General features: G+C 51.8%; 7 protein-coding genes across 7 annotated transcripts; 3 read left to right on the forward strand and 4 right to left on the reverse strand.

Moving 5' to 3' along the window:
• Nucleotides 1-56: 56 nt before the first annotated feature.
• MEP1 (low affinity high capacity ammonium permease) lies at nucleotides 57-1,811 on the reverse strand (the record flags this gene model as incomplete). The annotated part of the gene is made up of 4 exons (XM_064841003.1): nucleotides 57-126; nucleotides 180-1,291; nucleotides 1,349-1,680; nucleotides 1,742-1,811. The coding sequence occupies 4 exons, from the start codon at nucleotides 1,809-1,811 to the stop codon at nucleotides 57-59; spliced, it is 1,584 nt and encodes a 527-aa protein (XP_064691263.1).
• A 1,653-nt stretch (nucleotides 1,812-3,464) lies between these two features.
• LTS14_008316 (uncharacterized protein) lies at nucleotides 3,465-5,033 on the reverse strand (the record flags this gene model as incomplete). Its single annotated transcript, XM_064841004.1, has 1 exon — nucleotides 3,465-5,033. One exon carries the CDS (start codon nucleotides 5,031-5,033, stop codon nucleotides 3,465-3,467), a length of 1,569 nt encoding a protein of 522 aa, XP_064691264.1.
• Nucleotides 5,034-8,356: 3,323 nt separating this feature from the next.
• Nucleotides 8,357-9,399, forward strand: LTS14_008317 (uncharacterized protein; the record flags this gene model as incomplete). The annotated part of the gene is made up of 2 exons (XM_064841005.1): nucleotides 8,357-9,043; nucleotides 9,094-9,399. 2 exons carry the CDS (start codon nucleotides 8,357-8,359, stop codon nucleotides 9,397-9,399), a joined length of 993 nt encoding a protein of 330 aa, XP_064691265.1.
• A 1,473-nt stretch (nucleotides 9,400-10,872) lies between these two features.
• Nucleotides 10,873-11,289, reverse strand: LTS14_008318 (uncharacterized protein; the record flags this gene model as incomplete). The annotated part of the gene is made up of 3 exons (XM_064841006.1): nucleotides 10,873-10,950; nucleotides 11,012-11,078; nucleotides 11,132-11,289. 3 exons carry the CDS (start codon nucleotides 11,287-11,289, stop codon nucleotides 10,873-10,875), a joined length of 303 nt encoding a protein of 100 aa, XP_064691266.1.
• A 1,264-nt stretch (nucleotides 11,290-12,553) lies between these two features.
• On the forward strand, nucleotides 12,554-14,212 carry LTS14_008319 (uncharacterized protein; the record flags this gene model as incomplete). The annotated part of the gene is made up of 3 exons (XM_064841007.1): nucleotides 12,554-12,741; nucleotides 12,800-14,146; nucleotides 14,200-14,212. 3 exons carry the CDS (start codon nucleotides 12,554-12,556, stop codon nucleotides 14,210-14,212), a joined length of 1,548 nt encoding a protein of 515 aa, XP_064691267.1.
• A 680-nt stretch (nucleotides 14,213-14,892) lies between these two features.
• Nucleotides 14,893-15,488, forward strand: LTS14_008320 (uncharacterized protein; the record flags this gene model as incomplete). Its single annotated transcript, XM_064841008.1, has 2 exons — nucleotides 14,893-14,914; nucleotides 15,007-15,488. 2 exons carry the CDS (start codon nucleotides 14,893-14,895, stop codon nucleotides 15,486-15,488), a joined length of 504 nt encoding a protein of 167 aa, XP_064691268.1.
• Nucleotides 15,489-15,658: 170 nt separating this feature from the next.
• SCJ1 (DnaJ- protein scj1) lies at nucleotides 15,659-16,876 on the reverse strand (the record flags this gene model as incomplete). Its single annotated transcript, XM_064841009.1, has 1 exon — nucleotides 15,659-16,876. The coding sequence occupies one exon, from the start codon at nucleotides 16,874-16,876 to the stop codon at nucleotides 15,659-15,661; it is 1,218 nt and encodes a 405-aa protein (XP_064691269.1).
• Between the last annotated feature and the right edge of the window lie 69 nt (nucleotides 16,877-16,945).

Consider the following 16,945-nt stretch of genomic DNA (forward strand, 5'->3'; position numbering starts at 1 on the left):
CAACTGCTCGTGGTATCTCGCTAAACAAATCGGTCACAAACTGCCTATACAGGAATTTATTGCGAGGCTGGTGCAATGCCTTCGCCGTGCTTCTCGCGCTCGGTCTTCTCATAAGCCACGCCGTGTCTACTCGATTATTAGTAACAGCCACAAGACACAACAGGGACTAATTTGCTTACCTATCGCCACCAATACCAGTATGTGCGTCACCGGAGCTTTCACTTGGCTCCTTGCCCTCTAGCATCTCCGAGTGTTGAGAGATGCCGTGCCTCTGGGTTTGAGGAATATCATGCTCTTTGTTCTCCGGCTCGCCCTTTGCAGGAGTCCATGCGAGGTAATCACGGCGGACCTCCACGTAATCGTATGCGAATTCACCAAGCTGGTCATCGTCCATACCGAGCAGCTCAGCCTCCTCAGATGCGCGAAGGTGAAGACCGGGGATGTAGTTGATGGCATAGGCGATGAGTGCGCTCATGACGAAAGCGTAGGCAGTGCAAGCTGCAATGTAAGCAACTTGCTGGCCGAGCTGAAGGAAGTGGCGCTCGATCCAGCCACCTGGGAAGAGACCAGTGTTGACGCCGTCGAGACCAATGATGTAAGATGCGCCGAAAACGCCATTGAAGAAGAGACCGACCATGCCAGCGATACCGTGCTCAGCGAACACATCCATCGCGTCGTCGATCTTGATCCAGTACTTGATCTTAGTTGAGAAATTGCATACTACTGCAGTGGAGATACCGAGAATGACGGATGCCCAAGGTGGGATGAAACCAGATGCTGGTGTAGCGGCGACGAGTCCAGAGATAGCACCTGAGCACCATCCGACCATAGACCACTTCCTCGCGAGGCGCCAATCGAGCAGGCACCAAGTCATAGCGGCAAACATGGCAGTGATGTTGGAGTTCCAGCAGGCCATAGTAGCACGGAGGTTGGCACCGAAAGCAGATCCACCGTTGAAGCCGAGCCATCCAAACCACAACAAAATTGTACCCAGCGTAATGAGCGATACGTTGTGAGGTCGGAAGTTCAACATCATCTTCTCTTGGCGGCGACCGAGGACCATGGAGTATGCCAGTGCAGACATACCGGAGCCGATCTCGACAGGTCCGCCCCCAGCGTAGTCGAGGACACCCCAGGTGTACGCCCAGCCATTGACGTTCCACACCCAGCAGGCAATCGGGCAGTAGACGAGAGTGGCCCAGAAGAAGGTAAAGACCATGAAGGGGATGAGACGGCCACGTTCAGCAACGGCGCCAGCGACGATAGCTGCAGTGACGGCGCAGAATTGCATCTGCATGAGATTAGTACATTGCGAGGAAGCTTGATATCATTCTGTGAGTTGACATACCTGATAGAAGGCGTACAAGAGATCTGGAATGAGCGGGCTGCCAGGACTGGGAGTAGCAAGTGTGTTCATGAGACCAAATTTCTTCAGGTCGCCGATGAAACCGTTTGTTGCGTAGTTGCTGAAGGCCAGCGAGTATCCCCAGAAGTACCATTGGAACGTGATGACGGAGCACGAAGCCATACAGGCCCAGATCATGCTTAACGCAGACTTTCTTCGTGAAAGACCGGAGTAGAGGAAGCCGAGACCTGGTACCATGATCAACACCATGGCAGAGGCCACGATGATGTATGCTTGATCTCCAGATTGGAACCATTGATTCAGATTCTCGGTGTCTGTTGTCAAACTTCGTCAGCATAGTGCAGCAACAGATCTATCACGAGCAATGTGACCTACCAGAATCGCCGCCAATATTCGAATTTGTGCCATTGAACACCGTAGGTGCTCCCACCCATGAATACGACATCCTCACGGTGACCAAGCCCGGGCTGGCAATGTGCTCGTGTGACCTGGTTGGTTATATTATATGCTGTCGAGGTGATCGAGGGCCGACTATAGATCCTCAAGAAGCCACAAACCCGCCCGAGTGGTAATAATAATGCAGAGAAGACAAAGGACTAAGAGGAAGCGAGCAGAGGCAAAGGTCTAAACAGAATGGCACTTAGCGGGTCTTAATGGAACGTAGACTCGACGTCAAACGATCTACCGCCCACCGGACGGTACCGCACCTCACCTTATCGTGGGCTCAGGCTAGGGGAGAAATAGACGAGGCGGCGCCGAGATCTAGCAATCTTATTGCAGAAGGGACGAAACTACGGGCCTTGGCTGGCGTTAGCAGAAGACCCCGATGGAGACCATGAGCACCATTTGCTTTTCAGGTGGGCCACTGGGTAGCTATTGCTGCTAATGCACCGCCTACGCGGACCCTGAAACAGTGATGTTGAGCTCCCGCCTACTGGTTTTTGGGGCCTGTGCAATATCAATCTGGCCACAAAAGCTTCCAAATTTTGGTTGAGCAGCACGCGACAGCGCGTGTGGTGCGGCTCCGTACATCTGCGTAGACCCCCACGATCATGGTGAGATGACGCTTGGGGCGCAGGATCCAAGCATGGTTGAGGCGCTCAGCGGCGTGCCCAGCGTTGTTATCTTTGTGCATGTTGGTTATAGTTGTCGTGCTAGACTGTCCGATGCCGCTGCGGCTCGATCATTGGGTGGTGGAGAGCCAGACCTACGCAATGACCAGGACTTTACTCACATCGATATCGTCTCCGATAGGCTCAAATTTCTGCTTATCAGTCTTCGTCTCAAAGCAGTTGAGATCCACGCTATTTTACAATTCTCAAATACACCGGCCTGGGCATCTTTTGGGATTCCGATGGTTGTGTGGACTTGTCGATGATGGGAGCGCGACACGGCCGATGACTGGTGTCGTGTTCAAAAAGCAGCAGATATATCTGCTTGGCGCCCAGGTCGAAGCAACGGTTCTTCACAACCAGGCGATAAGCATTCACCAAGCCAAGCTGTCGCCTCTTGCTCCGCGAAATCTTGTGGGTCCTGACGACGCCAGCACGTGTCTGAGCCATTACAACATTCGATTTAAGCATCGATATTCCATGCCGCCGCAACTTCAGGTCTAGTCTTTCTGGCTTGAAACACAATACGTGCTTCCGGGCTTCGGCGAGTCTGCGGATAAACTGATCTCGGGCCTGAATGCCGAACATGAACGTGTGGTCTCCATTATTGTCACTAAAGAAAAGCGACGCTGTTCTGAGGCTGTCATGTACACGTCCCGATCGTTGGGCCACCTAGTCACAGCTCTCTGAAGAGATTGAGATATTGCTTGGATCTTTGGAGGATGTGAAAGCGAAGGGGAGCGCAGATTCACACGAACGATAGTATCCAAACATTGGTAGATGGAATACAACACACGGTTTGTACACGTCCTTGACTTCACGTCATTTCGTGATAGCGGTGGGGTTTGAATTCCCTTTTGGTCCTCCCCCAAATCGAGCCACTCGGCCTTGAAGCATGCGATGCTGCCGATTGAAGATTGATCAAAACACGAAAGCTGCGTTGCCTGACGAAAAGCGTCTTTCCAAGACCGCTGTGCGTCACTCCTTTACACTACAAGCCAGCTTACGCCGAGCCACCCGACTACGCTGCTCAGACCCACAAGGAGCATACAGATGCCTACGAGGACACCAGACGTAATTCTATCGCCGGCGTCCCTATAGCCACCGGTAGGGGTATATGCAGCAACCGTGTTCCGGCCAAGGAAGATCCACAAAAGCGTTCCGGCAACGCTGACAAGCACGACCGTTGCCAAAGCCAGCCCCATTCGGCGTACAGACCAGCTCATGATGAATTCCAGCCCCTCCGGTTGTTCCATTCTTCGCACCAGATCGCGTTCGACTGTACTCTGAACATCATCTTCACCTTGTGGTGTCCGAAGTGGCGGAGCTGCTGCCAGTCTGTGTGCCCAGTGCACGAATGCGAATCGTGATCGTCCCAGTGCTGGCTTACGATAATGCTGGAGTATCTTCTCCTCGCTAAAGGTGTCACTGAGGCCACGTGAGACCAGCATTCGGGGTGAGCGAGGCTTGGAAAGCCAGCCATAGCCTGCATCCGCCGCTCTTGATGCCGGCCCACTGACCACTATTCGGGTCAATGATCGAGCGCTAAACAGTCTAAGAGCACCGGTAAGCTCTCCGTAGGATTTCCGCAGTTGACGGAATAGCTCTGCATCATCGTACTCTGATGCTTTAGAAGCTCGACTCTTCTCGGAGTCACCACGAGATCTTATTACACTATAGTCATTGGTGGCAGGTATGATCAAGCTCGTCACCCGCGGCTTGCTATGTGGATTTGCTCGACGAATGCTCAACGTAAGCATACTTTCGGATGCTGGCGGTATACTCATAGTCGCAGAGTGCGGGCTTCCAAAGTCCTTCCGCCGGACTTGCTGCGGTGTATATGGATATGGCGTCCGCACAAGATCTGCGGGCAAAGACCTTCTAGGCCCTGTTGTATCTATTGGTGGCGGCACAACATGCACTTTCTTGCTGCCAGCTGAGCCAGGAGTGCTGAACATTTGGTTGCGGGGACTCCTCGGATCATGTACCCGGAGCGAAGGCGGTAACAAAGAGCCGCGATAGTCTGTATTCAGGGGCGCAAACGACTTCAGGCCGAGGCCACGATCTAAAGCCTCTTCGTCTCGGATTAAAGCTTGCAGCGTGATCTCATGAGCGATCGCGTGGGCACCTGATATCTGCTCCACCTTGCTGGGACGACTTTCCTCGTCCCATCTATCAATCTGCGCCGAGCTACGGGGTGTCCTTCCGCTTGACAAATGAGCTTGGCGTGGATGGTGCGGAGGTGTTAGTCCCCCTTGTCCGAGCAGCAGCTCTTCAACAGATCCATGAAACGAAGTGCTTGGTGTAGTGGTGAAGTGCGAGATCTCTCCAATAGCTGGATTCGCAAGACGCTGGTATCCTTCTTCTGGTGGTAAGCTGACTCTCTTAGGTTCACATCTCGAGGCTGACCCTGGTGTTGACAAGGCTGAGCGCTTCTTCTTCGACGCCGAGCCCTTCCGTTCGAGGAGCTCGACATCCTGGTCGTCCCCAATTGGCACAGGAACACGACCGGTATCGTCATCCGAAGTGTCGACGAAGAAGTCGGTGGTTCTCATGCTGAAGTCTGCTTGGCTAGCGATCGACTCCAGTTGCATATCGGGACGTACGCTTCTCGCTGGACTCGCCAAGCCTGCTGAGACCAGAAGCGACCTTCTTGGCGAGTTCGAAAGCCTCACGTTCTCGCGGTCAGGTTGGAGGTGAGGATCCATTGGGGATTGCGAGACGATACGGAGGCGTCAATGTCCGTGTGACTCGGCAGTAAGATTGCTAACGCTACGCATGTGACATAACTGGAGTGTTTGAAGATCACATCGCACGTTGCCATGTCGGCGTTGCGAAGATGCCGACAACCTCGTCTGGTAAAGTCGCCACAACAATGCTCTGGAATGCGTTTGAGAGATTACGTTAAGACGTTGATGCATGGTCGTACAAGCCAGGTATCAGGACGCCTTTGTCTTGAGAGAAGAACGTCTGTCTGGTTGGTCTTCTAGTGACGCACATGAAGGTACATCGTGCATCCCGTGTATTATCCACCGCAATGTAATAGTAGCCCGGCCGACTCAAAGCCATTGCAATTGTGTTAGGTGGTGGGGAAGTTGCCATTGGATTGCGGACAATTGTGATATGGATATCACAGCTTCTATCAACGACACACTTTGGCCCAATTCAGCAGTTGATTGTCAGAATGACGTTGATGCCATGTCTCCATACTGCCGAGTCTGCTACATACTCTGCTGGTTCTTGGTGAACTTCATGTCAGGCGGCTAACTTCGGCGCTACCCGAGCGCTAGCTCTTCTTGGATATGCCTCCTTTATAAGCTGAAGCAAGCAGACACACACAAGACGGCGCAAGTATGTCTTTAGTCACCGCAGCCGTACCGTCTGGACTAGTCTCAACGGACTGGTGTATTCTTCCACTGCAGAATTGGGAGAATTGGGATGTACCAGATCCGACCTGCGCAAACTCGACATTAGGGACTTTCGATGTAGACTACGAGACCATCTGCTGCGATTGCGACATTGTCAACACCAAAGTCAGCCGTCACCGCTGGCCCCTACAAGCCAACACTACTTTTCTTTTCGAGGAGATGATATGCTGCGGAGTCCACGGCGACCAAGTCGGCAGCATAGAACCTGCTGTCCACCTGAGGACGGCCTGTACGCAAGGCTCCCCAACACCGCTCGCCAGTCTCGCTGCTACCAAAAAAGGGAATGCAGCCTTATATGACGCCACGTACACCAGTGCTAGCTTCGGCCTGAGTACCACAGGCGAATTTATCCCAACCAAGACGCCGAATTGCCTGTGGGTGTACACCAAGACCGGCATTACGCTCTCAAACATCTCTTTGCCCGCAGCACAAATTACAACTCTACCACCTGCTTCGACCGATGTTTTCGGGTACCCTGTCAGCGCTACGAGTAATTTGTATTCGTCTTATACTGTACACTCTTCTGTATCGCCTGCCACTCTAAGCTCGACAGCCAAATCTGCAGGAGCCTCAGCCAGACAGTCGCCATGTGCAACTCTGCTGATACCACTGCTTTTCGGTTGGCTATTAACCAGAGACACTTGGCCATACGAAGTGCCCGGAGCGCCATAGTCAGGGATCAATATCCGTCCGATCGATCTGTGTTTGTGGATTGACAGATGTGGGCACTATCGTATTGACGAACTTGCTTGCGCGGCAGGAAGCAACAAGATCGTGGCTGATATGACGGTGACTCCAGGTCACTGCCAGCTGTCTCGAGTAAGTCGAACGCTTCCGGGGATCTGTGAGCTGGCTCACCTTGACGCTACTGTTCCACCAACCCGCAAACTTCAGCGATTCGTACTGGCTGCCACACCAAGCAGCAAGACACATTCCTACGACCATTACTACGACGCTCATTGTCAAGAACATGATGCTAGTCTGCCGTTCGCAGACTTAAAAACGTCTTGATTGAGTCTTCCCTGGCCTTCAGTATTCGTATAATTCGATCCAATGGAACATCGTATGAATACTAAAATAAGGTTATGTTGCCAATAGACGATGAAGGCGGATCGACTACTGGGCTGCTGTAAGTACAGAGGACACATCGAAGACTATTTCGGTGCATTAGTATGAGTGTACACAGTTCATAGTGATATTTAGCAGTCGGGCAAAGTGGCGAGCCATAAACAGTGCTGGTCAGACAGCCAGGTGATTCACCGCTACTGAGGCCCACGAAGCTGAGCTCATGCAGTCTGTGGTCTCTCCACTGTTGGCTTAATTCATCTCATTCACGCCTGGTATCCGCAGTGAGCAGGAAAGCAGTAGAATTGTGGGTAGTCTTTGCTGGTGCTACAAGGCCGCTGCGAACAGTCCTACCAGAATCCTAGAACTTCCATCTCGCGACCGTGTTGGATCACTGTTGCGTTTAAAGACACTCTGACTCAATTACCTCGTCCAGGAGCTCTGATCCACGATCGTCTTCAACGTTATGCAAGGCAGCTTTGAGCTCACGTTGGTCGTAATCAAGCACGTTTGTGAGCATGTTGCCTCTAGACCTTCGCAGTAATGAATGGAATCGCGTTTAGCTGTATGCAACCCCAGAGAAAGTTGCCTTCGCGTTATCGATGTCGCGGAAAAAGTCAAATGCAGGTCAATAGTCAACAGAAGAGCCAAAGGACCACTGCAGGAGGAGCTTGAGTGCGCTCCGCTCAAGGTTTTGCCCGTGAAATGGCTCGACCAGGGCACATAGATCGTAGCAACATGTCTGCACCGTATGTGTAGTGCTTCTCGCAAAGGAAGAGGACGAGACATCTCGATGGTCGTTGCGAGAACGTGGAAGGCGTGAGGAAGGCGAGCAATGGTTTCGGCAAGCATCCGCCTTTCGGGATCGTCCGTCGTGCCAATGGGATCGTCTCTCATGGCCACGACCGTTCCTGCAACGGTTCCTGGCAACACAAAAGCGTGCAACTATCTGCATGATGAGCAATGGTGTTACGCAGCTGACGACCGGGGAACGTGTCATATAAGACATGGCGACCGCCAGATGCCTCTACAGAACCTACTCCATTCGCCTTTGGGTCGACGTCTTACCTGGATCGTTATGGCAGCCGTGACAGTAGTGATATTGGTCTCGCTCTCTAGTCTAGCACTAGCTGTAGACGGCTGGCATAGTCCATGGCCACAACGTCCATCTCCTTCTGGCACGGCGAACGCCAATTGTTCGACATCAGCACTTGCCGATTTTGCTCTCGATAAAGTCCTCAACGACGCAGCACCCGCGTTCGGAGGCTACGCAGATGTGCAAAGCGACACTTCGACATGGCAAGCTGAACTTGCGCATATGAGTCGGACTCGTCTAACGGTCGTACAGGATGAGAGCATATAGCGATGATACGCTTATCGTCCATATGAATATTCCTGGAGCGCATGACGCCGATACTTGGAACTACAGCCTCGCCACCCAGCAGTCTCTTGACCACGTCACTAACCTTGTGAACAATGAGGAGTTTGACCCACGAGCATACAGATGCCAGGACCTTTCGATGCTTACCATGCTGAATGACGGCATTCGAGTGTTTGATCTGCGGTACGCCTTCGACGTTACCAACAGTACCCTCGTCTTCTGGCATGGGCCGGGCCTCGTATCGGAGACAGCCACTGTCGACGACGTACTCTTCGGCTTCTATCAATGGCTCGATGATCACTCGTCAGAGACTATCTTCCTTTCTTTCCAGTACGAGGGAGGTACCACGGCGTACGCGAGCGACGACGCTGGCGTTCAGCTTGCGCTCTTCAATGCACTATCTTCCCCAGCAGCAAGACATTACTTTTTGCAGACTACGGGCAGCTTCGGTACACTAGGCGAAGCTCGGGGCAAGATAACACTGCTAAAGCGCTTCGATCTCGACCATCTCTCCGCGGGCTACACCACTGCCTTGCCTGGTGTACACTTCAGTCCCACCAATTGGACTGATAACAGCCCCAACATCACACTCGTGTATAACAGCAGCACTGGTGGCACAGCATACATTGAGGACTACTACCAGCCGCTCACACCAGAGAATTCTACCGCCGAGGAGAACATCCAATGGAAGGTCGGTGTATCTGATGCCCGAAACAAATCTGTAGCTCACATGTCCAATAGATCAACGCGACCGAAGCACACCTGACTACGGCCGCGACAAGCCATCCTGACGACCTCTTTTGGAGCTTCGCCTCAAGCACGAATCTACAAAACAATCCTCCTGTAACACCAGTCATTCAGGCACTCGGTAATGGTAGCCTAACTCCACAGGGTGGTGTTAACGATAGGCTGGTGCCGTTTCTGCAGACAATGAAGGGTAAGCGCCTTGGAATTGTCATGATGGATTTTTACGAAACGCCCAGCGAGCTGCTGCCGCTGTTCCTGAGCCTCTTGCCACCGAAGAACAGCACCTCGAGGGGATATTAGATCTTTCAGAGGCCTCAGTGTATGACAGTAACGATGTCACTGTTCTCCAGTCCAAGTCATTCCTTCCTCAACCTGCGAATGCTCTGGCCTCACATAGCACTTGCTCCACTTTGCACTTGCAGCTACGTCAGGACCAGGTACACTTCAACCCACTTTCCTTGAGCTCTGTTCTTACTGCTCACACGAGTTGAGGTCTTTTCGCCTGAAGTCGTGACAGCAACCTTGCAACTCACAATCGCTATCAGCTAGATATAGCCCACAATCATTACAAAGCACGCCAGACTCCCACGAAGATGCGACAGAGAGTGCTCTTCGTACTATGCCTGACCGTAATCAGCATCATCCTCATTCTGAACCGCAGACACATCGCCAATTTAGGCGAGGTAGCGAACACGTACGCCACCTTTCACGAGCTGATACATCGGCATCCAGAGCTACTGCACCGGTACAGTGCAGCAACGTCTCCGCCTCCAGGAGCGAGCGAACAAATCCCTAAAATCATCCACCAGATCTTCCTAAGTGTACATGCGAACTCCTCCTCGCCGGCACGATATGACAGTGCTCGTGCCACTTGTCGAGCCTTGCATTCAACCTAGCAGCATATGTTCTGGACCAACGACAAAGCTGCCCATTTCGTCGAGGAGTACTATCCACAACTCTATCCGACCTACCAGACCTACGACCAGATGGTGCAGCGCGCAGATCTCCTTCGCTATGCATTGCTTCATCACTTCGGCGGCATATATCTCGACCTAGACGTTACCTGTCTGGAGCCTCTCGACAACCTACTTCACCTACCTTGGCTCACACCTGGCGCTTATCCAGCAGGCATCAACAACGCCTTCATACTTTCACGATCTTGCCACCCGTTCTTGAATGACCTTCTGGGGTACATGCCGAATCATGATCTCAAGTGGCCACTGCCATATGTGGAGACTATGCTGAGCACGGGATGCATGTACCTCTCTTACCAATGGTTGCACTACACTCGACGGCCTTTACGATCTCGCGACAGCATTGCAAAAGGAGATATAGTGTACATCTTGGCCGACGAAAAGGGCGATGTGGACCGTCATATGCTGCGTGGGAAGGTGACCACTCCGTTATTCGCCCATAGTGGGGCGAGCAGTTGGCATGGCTGGGATGCAGCTGCTATCGTACTAATCAGTAAGCACTACGGCAAGTTCTGCGTGTTCGTATGCTGCTGGTTCGTGGCGATAGCATTGCTTGTCTTGCGAGCGCTGCGTCGTTCAATGAGAGAGGATGGACTCCGAGCTGGATGTGATACCAGCCAATCGGAAGATGAAGAGCAAGTGGTTGAGGGCAAACAATGGTGACGACCTGTATCTGCATACGTCGTCAAACGTGTGGCCCTATGAAAATACCACTCTTGTCATCCAAGCGGTGTTGAGACAAAGAATGAACGGATGTTCAACGGATTGTAGTAGTATATACACTCGAGTTGTATGACTTCTATAATTTGGCGGACTCTTTCAGCTCGCCGATCTTTAGTCGTGCTTGATATTTCTTGAGGACCGATTCGTTGTGATACTGAATCATGAAAATCAGCGCTGGTTCGTCTCGTCGATCGCAGATGGTCGAGACATTGTACCTTCCAGAATTGTTTGCTAGCATCCTTGCCGCCCACTCTCTTGAGGATCTTTGCGCCGCCAGGATGCCTGGATATAGGATAAGTACTCTGTCTTTGCGCGAACGAGTTAACGCTGCTTACTCGTCGACGAAGCCACCCATCTCGTACACATCGTTGTCGATGATGATATAGAGACCCTGCCGAGTGTGAGTCTCGAATTTATGCCATAACGCTTCTCCGCCTACCTTCTCGGGTGTACTGTGCTCTTTCACATCGTTGGCCGTGAATTGCTTCGACATGATGCGGAATTGGTGTACTCTAGCGTTGCTGTTAACGTCGTTCGAGTCGGAGTCCTCGGATGTCGTCGAGATAAGCGAATGACTGGATGAATGCTTTGGACTGTCAATGCCAATGATTGTAGTCGTGTTGGTCAGTAAGAGTAATCCGAGAGCATTGAATGGTTAATCAATGCACTTCTCGGCTCTCAGTTGAGTTTTGCCGAGGCAAGAAGTCGAAAGTTCACCAAAGCATCTTGTTACTACTTTCCTATACCGATCGTATCTCACTCGATCTCTTCTCATGCAGGACTATCTTTGAGCTATGTCGATGTCTTACGGCGCGATTTGTAAAAGGGCAGTTGATGCAATGAAGAGGCGGTCACCGTTATCATTCCCACGCCCTCTGTCGGGCTTTCCAGCTGTGGCTAGGCCTTCTAAAATCTATGCAAAGGATGTCACTTAGTCTGATAACCATTCAGACAGGTCGTTGTCTGGATTGTTGCTTCCTGCATCGTCTTCGTATCCACATATCACCTTCACATGCAAGACTTCACCTGCCGGCCAGAACCTTTCCAACGAGGAAAGTCAGGCGGTTCCGCGGTTCAGACGGCACGCGCTTTGTCGGCGAATGAAGGCGGCAAACGATGTGGAGAGGAAATCTGGGGGTGTGGAGTTTGATGACGGCACGAATATGCCAATTCGTTCTTGTTCTCGGCTGAACTGCTAGCAAGTAGCATCTGCTCTTGGACGAGCCCGTCGCAAGGTATCTCAAAGTTTTCCGGACCCAGATTCCACCTATCTGTGTCTCTGGTCAACAGCCACGGCGTTCTGCTGCAGTTCGACGGAGGGCTTTTGTGCCGTCTCGAGACGGGGTCCCCGCCATTCTGTTACGGCAGCGCTACGATGTAGACAGTGGTGCACAAAGCTCAACCATCTCGAAGAGAGTATCTAACGCTAATGCGACACCCATCTCCCTTCTCATTCGTAGAGACATCGTTACGTGCGTGCTAGCCATGTGGATGCCGCATTGCCGATCTTCTACCAGCTGACACGATGGGACACGGACTTTTGGATGATCACCCCTCAGCACAGAGGACTTGGCTTTCGATGAATGACCTCTGGGCATCTCGCTGTCGGAATAGCTTGTCGGTTCTTGTCTTTTGTGCTTCAGACTGACAAGAACACTCCCCGGCTCTTATTTCATTCCTATCATCACGCCACAGCTGGGCAGTATCTTGGTGAGGTCGACTTGTTGGGCTCGCCACGTCGCTTGTATCTCACAGCGATGGCGTCAGGCATGGATTATGGCAAGGCCGAGTTGGCGCACGAGGAGGTCTTACACGACCATGACTTGAAAGTGTCGAAAGAAGAAGCGCTTCATGTGGCTGGCCTGACCGAGGCGGAGAAGGTTATTGAGAACAAGCTTCGACGGAAAATTGACGGTTTGGTTATGCCTCTGGTGATCTTGGTCTAGTAAGTTGGCCACAACGACGGTGAACACACCAGTCTCGGAATACTGATCAAACGACAGCCTCATGAACTACATCGACCGCAACAATTACGCTGCTGCCAAGCTACAGAACCTCGAGAAGGACCTGCATCTCAAGGGTGACCAATATCAGATTGGTCTGTCGATTCTATTTGTCGGCTATGTCCTTATGCAGGTCCCATCCAACTTACTCCTGAATTTCTCCGGGCGTCCTTCCTGGTACATTGGCTTCTTCGTTTGCGCTTGGGGTCTGGTCTCCTTGCTCACATCTCAGGTCAAGACTGCTGGAGACATCATTGCTTGCAGGTTCATCCTTGGTCTGGTCGAGGCACCTTTCTTCGCTGGTGTGCTCTTTTATCTGAGCAAATGGTACACCAAAGGTGAGCTAAACCTCCGCATGAGCATCTTCTACTCGGGTTCCTTGCTCTCTGGTGCCTTCGGCAACCTTATCGCTGCAGGTATCCTCAATGGTCTTGCTGGCAAGCGTGGGCTGTCTGCTTGGCAGTGGCTGTACATCGTTGAAGGCTCCATCACGATCTTGATCGGAATCGTGATCGTCTTCATTCTGCCAGATTTCCCACACACCTGGAAGGCCCTCTCGGACGAGATGAAGCACGTTGCCAATCGCCGCATGGCCATCGATGCTGCCGATGCTGATATCGACGCCGCTGGAGGAATGTCACAGATCACGGGCATGAAACTCGCCTTCACTGATCCCAAAACGTACATTCTTGCGATCATGTATCATGGCACGACTGGTGCCGCGGGTTTCCAGAACTTCTTCCCTTCACTCACCAAAGCTCTGTACCCGAACAACAGCACCGTCGCACTGCTTCTCGTCGCCCCGCCATATATCTTTATGGTCATCTGGTCGCTGGGCCACAGCATCGTATCTGACAAAGTCGGAAACCGCTTCTGGTTTTTCGTTTACCCCATCCCGATCGTCTTCCTCGGCTGCTTCATCTTCATGTTTGCTGAAGGCTTCGGAGCACGATACTTTAGCTTGTTCTGTCTGGTCTTTATCTTCGCGACCAACGGAACCATCTATGCTTGGATCGCAAACGCTATACCGCGTCCACCTGCCAAGCGGGCAGCTGCACTGGCTTTTGTGAACAGTGTTGGCAATGCTGCCTCCATCTGGACACCCTTCACCTACAACCCTAAGCGACACTACGTCTTGGCGATGTCGATAAACATCGGCCTGACCGCGCTGGCTGGCATTATGGCGGTTCTTCTACGGATCGTGTTGACGAAGGAGAATAAAAAGCTGGCCAGACTGGAGAACATGGATGCAGAATTGACCGAGGCAGACATGGCACATCTGAGGAAGACGGCAGAGTTCGAAGGTATTGACATTGCGGCTGCGAGACAATTGCAGAAGGGCTACCGGTATGTCCTCCCCCACTATACATGTTGTCAAGCTATTACTAATGACCTCTCAGATATATGATCTAAGACAAGTCCAAGTAGAGAGAGGATGCTCTTTATGGCCAGGTTGGGTCATTCCTGAATCTCAGGTAGCACAGTATATATACGAACTTGAACGAATAGTGCCATGCCAACATCCAGATTGCCAGGAAGAGCAGTCCTCGTGCTCCCACAGGTTGTTGACTTCAGCCGCCTGTCTTCAGCTGCAATGGAAGATCAGGCTAGGTCACATGGTAGAGTCGCTCTCGCTCCGCTAGGTAACCGCAGAAAATCTCGAGGTGAAGTGAAGGGTGGCAAGTGCTGGGAAGGTGCCAGGAAGCACATCCGATGGCAGTACTCGTTATGATCGCTTGGATTGATACTCTGGTCCCCGGAGTAATTTTTGCATACATGGTGATCGGTCAGGCCATGCTGTGCATAACTCTCCGAGCCTCGTCATATTCGTTCCACAGCTCGCCCAACATCCCCTTCACCAGCCAATCAGTACCTTGCGAATTTGTAAGCAGCTCGAGCGGTCACAGAGGCTTTGAACTCTGCCTGGGAGCCGACGACATCAACATCGTGTATAAGAGGTCCATGTATTATCGTCAGCACGGAACAAAACTGCATTGAAGGGACACCGAGCTTCACTTCACAACTTCCCGATTGATCCTCACCAACAATCTCTTGGCGTCAGATCACGCAAGCAGTCACGTGCTACAGTCAACATGGCCGCACTTTACAATATGAGTAAGTCGAATCAACCAAGCCTGCTCATTGTCTACCGATTGTGTATTTCGCAGAGCGAACGCACATTGAAGATGGCTAACGATATCCCTCAGGTGTCCCCATCTACCTCCGCGCCCTCAACAACCAAAAAGCCATCCTCCAAAAGGCCGAAAAACACTGCGAGGAAAATAATATCTCCAAGGAGACAATGCTCTCCGCCCAAATCCACGACGACATGAAACCTCTCACCTTCCAGGTCCAAAGCGCATCCAACGGCTCCAAGCTTTCCCTCGTTCGTGTATGTGGCGTTGAGAACGAGCCCTGGGACGACAACGAAACGACATTCGAACAATTGATCGCGCGAGTCGACAAGACGATTGCATTCATCGAGAAGGTTGGGCAGGACAAGTTCGAGGGCAAAAGTGAGGCAGAAGTTGTGCTAAAGTTGGGTTCGGCGGAGTATAAGTTCACGGGATTGAGCTTCTTGCAGACATTCTCGATTCCCAACTTTTTTTTCCATCACACAATGACATACGCTATTTTGAGGAAGGAGGGAGTGCCGGTGGGCAAATGGGATTACCTTGGCAAGGCGTAGATCGTCCTGAGCAGATACTGGGAGCATCTTGGTGTGCTCGCAGCCAAGGTGAGGATCCGTTTACGACCACAGGTAGATATGTGTCATAAATGGCTGCAGCTGCAAGACTCAAGCCAGATCAAGGAGTAGTGTGGATAGCATAAAAGATTTAAATCTATAGTGTATCAAGCTCACAACTCATCATGTATCTTCGGCTCCGGTCTCCCAGAGTCCTTGTGAAGATCGACTCCCTTCTTTTTCCGCCACTTGTCCCAGACTGTAAGGAACTCCTTCTCCATACCGCTTTCCATCTGATCAGGTAGCACGACCACATAGTCCACCAGCAGATCGCCGTACACCAATCCGTCGTCATGTCGCCATATAGGCATACCTTCTCCACTCACTACTTGCACTGCTCCTGGCTGAACAACTTCACCTCGTTTCCGTCGCAGCTCAACAACATGACCGTCTAGATGCGTCAAATTCCTCGTCCACTCGCCCATCCACGCTTCTCGTAAGCTCAACATCTCGGTCCAGAACAAATCATTGCCCTTCCGTCTGAAGAACGTGCCATCCGTCCTCTCATCCTCACTGCTACCAATCTCAGCCTCCTTCTCCACAACCTGCACAAGCAAGTCTCCCGCCTCCCAATCCGGGCTCTCGTCACCCTCATTCTCATACGTAATTCTCGCACCCTTAGGCATGCCCTTCTCCACACTCAACTCATACTCCTCTTCCTCTCTGACCACTCTCTGCCCGTTACAAGTCTTGCACTTATGCTTGACAGTACTGCCCTTACCACCACAGACATCACACTGCATCTGCATCTGCTGGAAGATACCCGGCGCGAGCTGGTGTTTCTGGATAACCATGCCTTGACCATTACATCGACCACAGGTATCTCGCTGTCCATCTTCTGATCCCGAACCGGAGCATTTGCTGCAGATAGCTTGCTTTTCGATCTTGAACTGGTGGTCGGCACCTGTGTAGAAGTTTCGCATAGGGACAGCAATCCTGACTTCCATATTTGGTCCTCTTCTTTGCCCTCCTCGTTGCTGGCCGCCAAAGAAACGACTGAAAATATCGAAAGGATCGTGATGTTGGCCCGGACTACGTCCACTCTGTTGATGCTGCTTCACGCCCTCGTGTCCATACTGATCATAAATCTTTCGCGTTTCATCGTCGTCCAGGACTTCGTATGCTTCTGCTACTTCGACGAATTTATGCTTTGCTGCTTCATTGTCTGGATTTTTATCAGGATGGTATTGCCGTGAGAGTTTGCGGTAGGCTTTCTTGATCTGTCTGCTGTCGGCGGATTTGTCAAGGCCGAGGAGTTTGTAGTAGTCTTCTGCTGCCAGAGCGAAGATTGTGAAGAGCCCGACAAGGGCGAGGGTTGGAAGGAGCAGCATGGTTGCCTTGCAATGATTTGGTCTGATGTATACGTTATCGGATCATCGTTCGGATGGGTTGATCCAGTG

This window comes from Recurvomyces mirabilis, assembly GCF_035927965.1.
Source record: "Recurvomyces mirabilis strain CCFEE 5264 chromosome Unknown scaffold_25, whole genome shotgun sequence".
NCBI classification, from domain to species: Eukaryota; Fungi; Ascomycota; class Dothideomycetes; order Mycosphaerellales; family Teratosphaeriaceae; genus Recurvomyces; species Recurvomyces mirabilis.